Genomic DNA, 11883 nt, shown 5'->3' on the forward strand with positions numbered 1-11883 from the left:
CACAGATGTGGGAATTCGGACGAAGTTAAAACTAATGTCGGTTTTCATTGTGTTTCAAATTCTATTGTTTTATTTTAATATACGATAAAACTATCTTATACCGACTACTTCGCTTAAGTAAAATAAATGGAACTAAGCAAATTATAAAATATATTATCTACCATAAGCTGGCACGAAATTATTATTTGAAACATATTCTGAACGCATCCGTTAAATTCAAACATGGCCGCCCGTTGAACTGTCATGTCATTATCTAGGATTTAATGTTGTTAAAATTAATGATACAGATTTTTGAAAAACATGACATGTGCAACTTCTGAGAAATATCTTTTCTCAACTAATTGATTAAATGTATTTAAATATTTTAACCAACTTCAAGTGTAACTGGTTACCACTTACTTTTGAAGTTTTGTTATTTTATTTGTATGTTATTATTTGACGTCAATATTTAGAGGAGGCATTTACCCCAATCGGGATTCCAGTTACTTTTTAAATATTTTAAAACATATATTACTAACATAATCTAAATTACTCACAAAATTTCACGTTAAACATTATCACGGGGAATAACATAGGGTATGTTATTCAGATTTCAATACACACACTCACACTCTTACACACACAAATACGCCAAAAAGTTGCGTGTGATTGTAGGTATAAGAAAATGAAACGAAATGTGACCAAATAAAAATATATAATGATAAATGAAATTTCCATTTAATTACATAACGACCAGATAATTAATCAAATTGGTCCAAAAAAAAAGTTGCGTATTTACGTACTTTTGTGTCGCGTTAAAAGTTTATACTTTTTCACTGAAATAATTTGGTAGACAACTATAAAATATTTTACATTTAAATTTCTCCTCTACATATACAATCAGTCTTTCATAAACAGAAGAGTATAGCTTTATATATATATATATAGCTCTCTTTTTCAATTAACTTCATATCGTCATATCCGTTCCAAAATATTTTTTTATCCTTATTGAGTGTTGAAATATATTTGCAGGGACATGTTATGCTGAGGAAAGAGAAATTAAGAGAAGAAGGTCTATCCAAAAAAATGATGGATGGATTGTGCGTAGACAATATCGCTGGAAATAATGTTACTTGTGGAGACATCAGACAGAGCAGTATGGAAGGAGACATGCTGCGCCTACTGCAAATAAAATTGGGATAAGGGCAGGAAGATGGTAATACGTAGCAATATAATCTCAATTGATTAATTTTAATCAACGTTCAATTTCCTAAAAGTCCCCGTGACACCGAGACAGTAATCATTGTCTCCCTGTCTCAAACTCTCGTCGGTTTTCGCTTTATTCATTTCATTTATGTAATCAGTGAAATCCTTGGAGCTCAGTATGTTGAGATACTTTTCTGAAATCCAAATAAAAATAAGTTTTTATATTTATTAATAGTTTGCAGTAAGGCAACAAAATGACCAATCAATGGAAACCTAAGCCCAAAGATATTGGTACTGTAAGATTAATATTGCCATCTGATGGTAAGGGGTCACCACCAGCTATAAACATTGGCACTGTAAGAAATAATAACCTTTCCTTACATCACACTAATGACACAACAGAACTAAGTATTAAATTGCTCTTTGACGGTAGTTCTGATGAGTGGACGGACAAAGTCCTACCATCTAGACTTAAATATGATATGGCGATTTTATGCTGTTTAGTTTGTACAATCGAATTCTTTCGAGGAATTTATCAGCCGGCTTAGCGTTTGACAATCGTTATGCGTCTTTACCAAAATAAGAGGAAACATTTTTCCTGTTCATGGATCATGGATCTGGTCATGGATTGGTTGACAACAACAAAAACAGCCTGTAAATTTCCCACTGCTGGGCTAAGGCCTCCTCTCTTGAGGAGAAATTCCAAATCTTCTCCTCAAGAGAAGAAGTACCCCAATCAACGGTTAAGATTCTAGCGTTATAACCACTGGACCATCATATGTTAATAAATAATTACAGTTGAGAAAGCAGAAAATATGTTTATTGACTTACGATGAAGTTCAGATAGAGATTTCTCTTTGCCGCCATATTCCTCTGGTAATATTTCTTTAGGCAGAAAATCGTATAATGTATCAATATCCTTATGTACTACTATTCGTTCAAACAACTTTGCACTGAACACTTGTTTAAATATAGATAATATAATGTCTATCGCTTTCGATTCGGACAGGAAGTGTAATCCTTTGATTCTCATGCCATATCCTTCCTAAAAAAATAATAATACTATGAATCTCTGAAAAAACATTTCTTTTAAAAAAAATCCCTACTATATCACCATCATCATCATCGTTAAGCAATATTGATCTGATTATCATTATTTAGTTAGAGGACTTCATTATAAACTGTTGGTCTCGTTTGGTTCACTGGCTAACTTATTAAACGATAGATCTGAGCCTGAGTTCAGTTGTTGAGCCAGTTGAGCCAGGCTCAGTGAAGTTATTGCGTTATACTTGGGACTCTTGACCTAACTCTACGGAACCTGAACTCCTTCCACTTCCGTCGGATTGTAAAATTAAGGAAGTATAAAGTGCACCTGTGTTTGCAAATGCATCGCTCGTCCAATTTGCTGTTCTTCGAAGAAAAATTACCATTATCATCCCTATTTATTTGGTACTAGCTGTGCCCGCAAATTCATGCGCGTTTGAATTTAATAAAAAGTTATTCATTGTAGACTAAGTTACTCCTTATTGCATCAGGTATCTGCCATTGAAAGTTCTATACAAATTGGTTCAGCCAGTTCCAGAGATTAGCCGGAACAAATAGACAAACTATGTTTATCTGATCAAAAATTGTAAAAAACGTTATTTCGTTTATTATGTACCATATAATTATGAATTTGATAAAAAATAGTTTTTTTTAATATTACAAACAGACTCTCCAATTTTATTATATGTATAGAAATGTATACTTGTAAAGTACCTTCATCACTTCCAAGGTTTGTCGCAAGTCAACAACATTTAATGCTTTTACAGTTTCCACAATCGCAGCGTCTTTATAATCCAGACAGACCACCACTCCATTGCAGTAATCGTGAGCTTGTAAATATTCGCATTGCTGAAATATTTTATAGACATATTAAATCACTTGGTGGTAGTGCTTTGTGCAAGCCCGTCTGTGTAGGTACCACCCACTCATCAGTTATTCTACCGCCAAATAACAGTACTCAGTATTATTGTGTTCCGGTTTGAAAGGTCAATGAGCCAGTAGCTATAGGCAAAAGGAGCATAATATCTCAGTTACCTAGATTGGTAGCGCATCTGTTATATTAGGAATGGTTAATATTTCTTACAATACATTGTCTATGGGTCTATTTTATGAATTTCTTACCTGACTAACAAGGATTAAGCTTTCATAATTAAAAACCAGTCAACGTGTCTAAGTGGATGCAAATATCAGGGTCAATTAAATAAGAGTTAACTGCGAAGGATAATCACTTAAGTAACCGGTTTTCAAATTATGTTAAGGCCCAATGATAATATTTACATTATTTAAATCATAAAATAGGTAGGCAGACTAGTGAAAAGACTACCTTATGTTAAATAGTTACCAAAGCCTACATAAATTGGTACAGTAAAAATATAAAAACTATGCTCCTTACATTTTTCAACCTCTGGAAATAAAATTTTATGTTCCTAACCTGTCGATTCAGTGATTCAGCCACCCTTCGAACCGAAGCTTAAATGTACAAACTCTTGTGGTTTAGCGTTAGAATATGTGATGACGGCTGATACTACCCACGACATTTTGGTAAAAACTTTTAAACTGTAAGTAACAACTTTATATTAATTACCAAAACAATTGTACTTCATATCACATGCACTCATTAAGTCACACAATTACTGTTAATATATTTTGTATTTAAAGTTTTTCCCTTGCCAAGTTTTTTAATAGTTTCATGTATTGATAACAGGAGATCACCTGACACATAATTAGGTATTTAGGTAGTGTTAATCTCAATAATTATTGGAACGATATACTATGTCGATTTGTTATTTTCCTAACCTTAAAAAAATAGCGGTAAAACTCATGGAATCCATTTTCTAGAAGTTTCGCTTGATTTCTAAATATGTAGACTCTGTAATGGTCCTCTGTCAGTTTCGGGAGAAACGCGCCATTTCTAAAACACATCGACATATGAAGCATGATTACAAACATAATTTCAAATAAGAAAAGTGTATAGATATCCAACTGGGACCATCAGGCATAATATCCTCTCCAGGAAAAGAGTTGGAGCGAAGATGTAGCTGTAATTCATTCGGTTACCATACGATGTTTTTATATGCCGAGAAACTTTATTTATATTAAGGTAAAAATACAGTTCTTTTTGTCCCAAATCGAACCAGCTATCTTCCCTTAAGATTCTACTTTTCTAATAACTACGACATCTCAGAGCTAAACCAATTATAATTTACCAAAATAGTTTTCCAAAAAATACAGCACATTAAATTAATGAGAGAAATACAATAGTATTAGTACGTAGTGAACAATTGTGAAGTTTGTAGTTTATTAACAGTAACTCCAGAAACGTAACTATATTTATACATTTAACTATACCATTTCGAATTATCATTACTCTATCTCTTTCACTCGAGTGTAATTTTTTTATGATAGAAAGAGAGAGAATTATGTTTAACGATGTGAACTATTCTCCGCTATATAACATTTGATAGTGAGGTCTTACTATCAAAATGTTAATTAACACCCATATAGTTTATAACGCACTGGATATAAAATAAATGTCCATAATAATCTCCAGTGCACAAAGACCTCAAGGCTTAAATGTTTTTAGCATACATTCTTGATCGTAACTATCAGGAGTAAGTAATCGGGATAGGCCAAACATTAATGGGCGGGGGGATCCATGGTCTATTATTGTACTTGATTATTAACAAATTAGTGAGCTTCATTATAATGAGACGCCCAGATGACAGAGGCAGAAACGATAAAATATGTCAACAACAACAGCCTGTTAATTTCCCACTGCTGGGCTAAGGCCTCCTCTTTATTTGAGGAGAAAGTTTTGGATCATATCCCACCAAACTGTTCCAATGCGAGTTGGTGGAATACACATGTGGAAGAATTTCTATGAAATTTTACTCACGATATTTCCCATTGCACATAAATCGAATTTTCAGCCTAACAGTATTTGTATAGACTTAAAAAATATAAATATATATACATGCATATTTTGTAATACAATATAGAGAGAAACGAGACCTACCGCTTAGATGTTTGGGCTTAATTTCTATGTATATTAATATATCTTGAAAAACGTTCTGATAGAAAGATGTTATGGTACAGAGAGAGAAATCTGTATGCCAATGCCAAAATTTATAAGCAAAGTCGTTAGCTTCCGACCACAGCTTCACCCAATTGTAGAAAGAATACTCCCCTAGTTCCTGGATGTATTGGCAATGTACTAGAATTTTTTTAAGACGATCGATTTTCGAATTTATACTAATAATTAAAATTATTCAATGGAACCTCCCTGGTTAATTTGACGGTCTAGATTGGTATTTATTAAAGAATTATATACTCACAAATCCGTAAGAGACTTAAAATTCTTAACATCACCGGTCACAAACAAATGCGGATACAATGTCCTAAATGTGCATAATCTTTCTATTTTAACTTTTGCTCTCTCCACGGAACCCTTGCATATAATAATTGTCCTCTCCAAGTAGTCTCTCTCTGTAAAAGATACATTTTTCATTAACAAACATCGTTTGATTAATAATGAACTGTCAAAGATGGGGACGCTACGAAAAGACGTGGTCAATAGTTATTACCCACACAATTATAAAAGTATGACGTTTTACATGTATATAAGCGTAGCTATCACGCACACTAAGATAATGTTGGCTTCGTTTTTACAGTTCTTTATTAACACTAAACCCTATTTAGATGTATAAATTCTAAGCGAACATAATACTAATTTTATAATAAGGTTTCTTTGTGGAAGTAAAATCTTGATGACAATTATTTCAGGATTTTAGTGATTAAGTAATACTGTTATTGTAAGATGATCTTTTAAGGACTTTGTAACTTCAGAAATTACTAGCGGTGCCCAAGACTTCTTGCGCGTTTGGACTTAACAAAAAGTTGTTATTTTTAACCCTAAGTTACTCCTTATTACATCAGCTTTCTATCAGTTTCCCGTAAAAATTAGTAGTTCCAGAGATTAGCCAGAACAAACAGACAGAAAAAATTGTAAAAAATGTTAATTTGGTAAATGTATGTTCCAATAATATAAACAGACACTCCAATGTTACTACACGTATAGATTTCAATACGTTTTTTATTTGCAGACAATACAAGATATATGGATGATACAAAAGGTCTTAGAGGTCAATGCTACATGCATTTTTCTCGATATTTTTACATGATCCAATGATGAGATAATTTATGAACATAAATTACCTGCACACGAAAATCAAAGTCAAGGGGCTTACCAACTATTTGTGGCTGCGATTATGAATATTATTGTAATATAAACATCAATATTCGATAAATAAAGTATTAATATTTTAATAACTTGATTGATAATAACAATGAAATTCAACAAAATACTATTTTCAACCGACTTCCAAAAGGAGGAGGTTATCAATTCGTCTGTATTTTTTTTTTTTTTTTTTTTTTATGTTTGTTACCTCATAACTTTTCACTGGGTGGACCGATTTTGATAATTTTTTTTTTGTTTGAAAGGTAGTGCTTCCCGTGGGGTCCCATTTTTTTATTTTTTTTTCCGATGATGGTATCCATGTGAAAACGACATAAGTCTTAAATTTGCATTATGTATATGCGCGACAAATAGGTGAATAACTGAAAATCACGTTAACCAATTTTGATAATTCTTTTTTTATTATAAAATATATACTTCAAGGGTAATTTGGTGAAAGTTTGGTAAGGTTCTGAGCACAGGATCCATGACAAAGTAACGGAACGGAAGGGAACGGAACAATTCTGAGGAGCACGTTAGCGATACTCGGTCGAATCTTTTATTTATAGGTTATTTGGATATTTGAGTCACCTTCCGTAATGTGGTTATGTTTATGTAATTATCATAGTCGAATATTATAATCAACTAGCTACCCACCCCGGCTTCGCACGGGTGCAATACTGATACTAAATATACTACAGAATTTGTTTATATACGACATCACATCGCAAACTTCTAAAATTATCAGTGTTTCTTTACTATATTGTTCATGTTTTATATACACAAACCTTCCCCTTGAATCACACTATCTTTTAAAAAAAAACCGCATCAAAATCCGTTGCGTAGATTTAAAGATATAGGGACAGAGAAAGCGACTTTGTTTTATACTATGTAGTGATGGAACTCCTATACGGCTCGCAGTTAGGGTGCGATATGGGGCAGAATTTCTTACTATCTTTAATCAAATTTTGTGTATGTGATATGATGTCATATGATGTACGAAATATAGTTGGTCTTTTTCAAAGTTTTTTTGCTGAGTTCGATTACAGCTCTTTCGAGGGATCCTTGTAGTTTACGCCGCGTGACGTATTAAATCCGCATTTTCGAAAGTCTATTTTTGCTTTATTCGCAAGTTTCCTTTGAAATTGTCCTCGAAGTAGTTTCTGACTCATATAAACGGAACGTTTAATCTATCCATATTAAAAAAAATTAGTTAGTCAATATCAGCTTCACTTAAAATCAAAAAATAAATAAAATTTTAACAAAAAGAAAAACCGACTTCAAACAAAACACTATTTTAAAACAAATGAATATGCACGAAAAAGTAATAAAAATAATTGCGTATTCAACATATTTTTAGAGTCTTCCTAAGTAAAATGAAATGAAAAATATTAGACTACTTAAAAGTCGATTAACGATTATATCATGTAGTTATAATTATTGTTATATTTGGAGTCGGTGTCAGCCAATAAAACCCTACAGTATATCTATCAAAAATCAAAACGAGAATACTTTAACAAATATGTTTTTTACAAATTACCTTTTAAACAATAATATACTGGATCAATCAAGGGGCTCGTATCGCTTCTTTCTTTTGATTGTTGGGGCAAGGGCACCGTGGCTGACACCGGCTCCAAATATACCAATAACTATAACTACATGATATAATCGTTAATCGACTTTTAAGTAGTCTAATATTTTTCATTTCATTTAACTTAGGAAGACTCTAAAAATATGTTGAATACGCAATTATTTTTATAACTTTTTCGTGCATATTCATTTGTTTTAAAATAGTGTTTTGTTTGAAGTCGGTTTTTCTTTTTGTTAAAATTTTATAAGATTGAGTTAAGTACATTCAATTAGATGATTTCTACACAAGAACCAACAATCAATCAATCTATGTATGTTTTATCATATATATCAAGTACGTTGTAAAGAAATTCCATATACATTTTAATCGTGAGAATATTATAATAAAATTTTAAAGCTTGTTAACCGGCAAGTCATGTGTACATTACGGAATAGAATTAAGTAAACCTCATCCTGAAAACGAATTATTTACTTTGTGAATCCAAGGGTTAGGTAACATTTAATTTTGCATGAATGAATATTGGTACAAAAATAATATTCAATTAAATATGTGACACCACTGTCATAATAACAATTTTGAAACAACAGTTGCCAAAATGCCTCTACTACTTCTTTCAAGAGCCTCGAACGAAGACTCTATTTTACTCTTCCTCGTGACGTATAAGAATACAATTAAGTAAATTTTATAAAAAAAAATATGAGCACGTGCAAATAATTGACTAGAACACTGTTATGATTGTGATTATATTATTATTATTTTATTTGTATAAAACAGTTTCTCAATAACTAGTGACGTTATTCATGTTTACAATCCCATTTTATAAAAAAACCGGCCAAGAGCGTGTCGGACACGCACATGAAAGGGTTCCGTAGCCATAAGATGGAAATTTAGCAATCTCTATTTCTACCCTGGCCCACTTCTGTATGTAGGTATGTAACATTCCTACTTATTTTGATATTTTTGTAGGTAGTTATTTCCATACATTACCATTTAGTTAGGGCAACTGCACGTCATAAGTTGGTCGAGTTGTATAAAAATAACTATGTATGATATAGAGTTCGCTATAGTTTTCGTTGAAAGTACTTTCTTATATACCTACAGTATACAGCACATTATTTTCAGAATTATTGTAATAGTATTTCAAAGGTTAAGGGGGGGGGGGGCGCTCTAATTTTAACTTTGTATTAGTATATCTCGAGACTGGTGGGTTTGATCCACATAGTTTCAAGACAATTTTTGTTGTATTTAAAGATACCTTATTAACGGTACCCCACACGATGGGATAAGTCGAATTATTTTTTTCGCTGTGTTGTAAAAATAATTATTTTTCGATTATTTAAAAAAAAATGTTGGTTTATCAGTATACACCCCTCCACCAATTTTCGTGGCAATCAATGAAGAAAAGGTGGAGAACGAGCCAGGACAGAGACAGACGGACAGACAGTCGGACAGACAGACGTACAGACAAGACGAAACTATAAGGATTCCTAATATACTACGGAACCCTAAAAAGTGCAATTCTAAATACAAAATCTATTGATTAATTCGAGTGTGCTCATACAATTAACCCATTCGACATTTTTTTATGATATTTATAGACTGTTGCTCAAGTGACCATTAGGTGGCCGATTTAAAAAAAATATATTAATCTTTAGGATAATTTTGGTATTCCGAAAGATGGTGATGAATTTCAAACATGTCTTAATATACTCGTACTTTTTCATAATAATTAATGATAATTAAATTTGATTGCAACCAAGCTGTTATCTTTTAACAGATAATACATATACATATCGATAAATATCTTTATAAATGCATAATGACCACGACGGTGATACCGATTGACTTAAGACATCTGATTTTATATATTATTATATATAAGGCTGAATTTTTTGTTCAATAAGCTCTGAGAAAATAAGCATTAAGAAGCAGACTATGTATCCGTCTACGAAACTAAAAAAAAATCCTTGCTTTAAATTAATTTCAGAATTTATCAAATATTGTTTAACATCTTAACTGCACAGAGTTCAATGCTCTATAAATTTATTCTAATCAATTTAAAACTCAGTATATAAATAACAAACGAGATATGGATTTTTTCACACATGACCTTCAAATTTTTGACCTCACGCGTATATCATATGAGGAGAAATAAATATACATATCATTGGTAGGTAATTTGTAAGAACATCTAAGAAAAAACTATAATATTGAATATTATAAGCAAGGTCATGCTTAAATCTTTAAGGTTTATTGTCTGATAATGAGAAGTCAATACTAATAATGAATATAGTAATTGAAAATAAAATAAATAATTATCTGTTCATACAAAAATCAAAAAGACAGTCTGAGCATATATTATGTGATCCCTTAACATAGATTCACTCGCCCTTCCAAAAGAACACAGCGACACTAATTATTACAGCTTGTTGGTAGAATATGGGATATAAATTTATTTATTTATTTACTAAGGATAATCAACAGTGTGACTTGGGATCCTTTAAGGAAAGAGCACACACCTTCATTAAAGTCCGGCACCTGCAAGCTCCCGGTATTGCAAATACCGATGGATGGTGGTAGTTCTTACCATCACATGAACCCCTGCTCGTTTGCCACTCATCACATACAGTAAATACATTGAAATAAAACTAGCTATAACGGATTTGAATCGCGTATATTAATTATTTTTAACATCCCGACGTTTCGAGCACTTTACAGCGTTCGTGGTCACGTCTAGACTAAGGTGACATTTGTCTATTTGTTAAAAATAATTAATATACGCGATTCAAATCCGTTATAGCTAGTTTTATTTCAATGTGTAATCGCGAAAATTTAAGACAACATTACAGTAAATACATTATCAAACAAAATATAATACAAAGTTATTCGTTAACAGTTCTACAAATAAAAGATATTCAAATTATGTATGTATTGAAGTGCTTCAATACGTAAAAGCCATAAAATCTAAATTCTTCTATAGTATATAATACCTTTTAATATGAGACCATATCAAAATTTAGCTTACCGAAATATTTTTTCATAAAATGTGGTTGTTTGTAAATCCAGTCGTGTAATAGACTGACAGCTTCCTCGATCCTCCCCGGCGTATCCAAGCCGTATTGTTTTCTCAAAGACTGTATTGTATCCGGGTTGAATTCGAGTATAGAATCCTTTTGTAATAACTCCATACCGCTTCGATAACTTGTATCCGACTAACTTCACTTGATATTTCTAAATCGTTATTATACTTATCGTGAACTTAAGATCGTGTTCCAGGGAAAGCGTAGCGATACGTAGCTTTATTGAAAAAAAAAATGATTCATTCAATTGTGTTATTATTATTTTAATTTATGTTAAAAATATTACTTGATCAACAATATTAATGACTACAATAAATTTCCTTATATTGTAATATTTTTTTTTTTATTTTTTATAATAGTAATTAGTGTATAATAGTTGGATATAATATATTTATTACTACATTGTATAAAACAAAGTCACTTCCCTATCTGTCTGTCCTTGTGTATACTTAGATCAATAAAATTACGCAACCATTTTTGATGTGATTTTTTTAAATAGATTTAATGATTCAAGAGAAAGGTATTATATGTATAAAACAAACACAATACAGTAAAAAATCACTGATAATTTAACAGGTTTCTAAAGTGAAGTTGTAAATTAAAACCCATTTTTTCGTTACAAGATAATATATCACAATAACGTTCTATATTAATGTACATATAATAGCCGTTTTCAACCGACTTCAAAAAGGGAGGTTCTCAATTCGTCTGATTTTTTTTTTCAAGAAATCCCTACAGTATGTCTCTCA

At 31.6% G+C, this 11883-nt stretch overlaps 1 protein-coding gene across 1 annotated transcript; it reads right to left on the reverse strand.

The window, feature by feature from the left end:
• Nucleotides 1-1111: 1111 nt before the first annotated feature.
• LOC124533273 (alpha-tocopherol transfer protein-like) lies at nucleotides 1112-11261 on the reverse strand. The gene is made up of 6 exons (XM_047108483.1): nucleotides 11080-11261; nucleotides 5565-5715; nucleotides 4027-4141; nucleotides 2944-3078; nucleotides 2017-2230; nucleotides 1112-1379 (listed from the first exon to the last, which is right to left on the reverse strand). The coding sequence occupies exons 1-6, from the start codon at nucleotides 11240-11242 to the stop codon at nucleotides 1231-1233; spliced, it is 927 nt and encodes a 308-aa protein (XP_046964439.1). The 5' UTR covers nucleotides 11243-11261; the 3' UTR covers nucleotides 1112-1230.
• Nucleotides 11262-11883: the final 622 nt, after the last annotated feature.

This window comes from Vanessa cardui, chromosome 10 (genome assembly GCF_905220365.1).
Source record: "Vanessa cardui chromosome 10, ilVanCard2.1, whole genome shotgun sequence".
Taxonomy (NCBI): Eukaryota; Metazoa; Arthropoda; class Insecta; order Lepidoptera; family Nymphalidae; genus Vanessa; species Vanessa cardui.

Excerpts from the sequence above, each read along its gene's own strand:
- LOC124533273 (XM_047108483.1), bottom strand. The coding sequence starts at position 11,242 with ATGGAGTTATTACAAAAGGATTCTATACTCGAATTCAACCCGGATACA. Across the intron at positions 5,716-11,079 it reads TTTTATGAAAAAATATTTCG|AGAGAGACTACTTGGAGAGG; the intron begins GTAAGCTAAATT and ends TATCTTTTACAG. Across the intron at positions 4,142-5,564 it reads TTTAAGTCTCTTACGGATTT|AAATGGCGCGTTTCTCCCGA; the intron begins GTGAGTATATAA and ends GATGTGTTTTAG.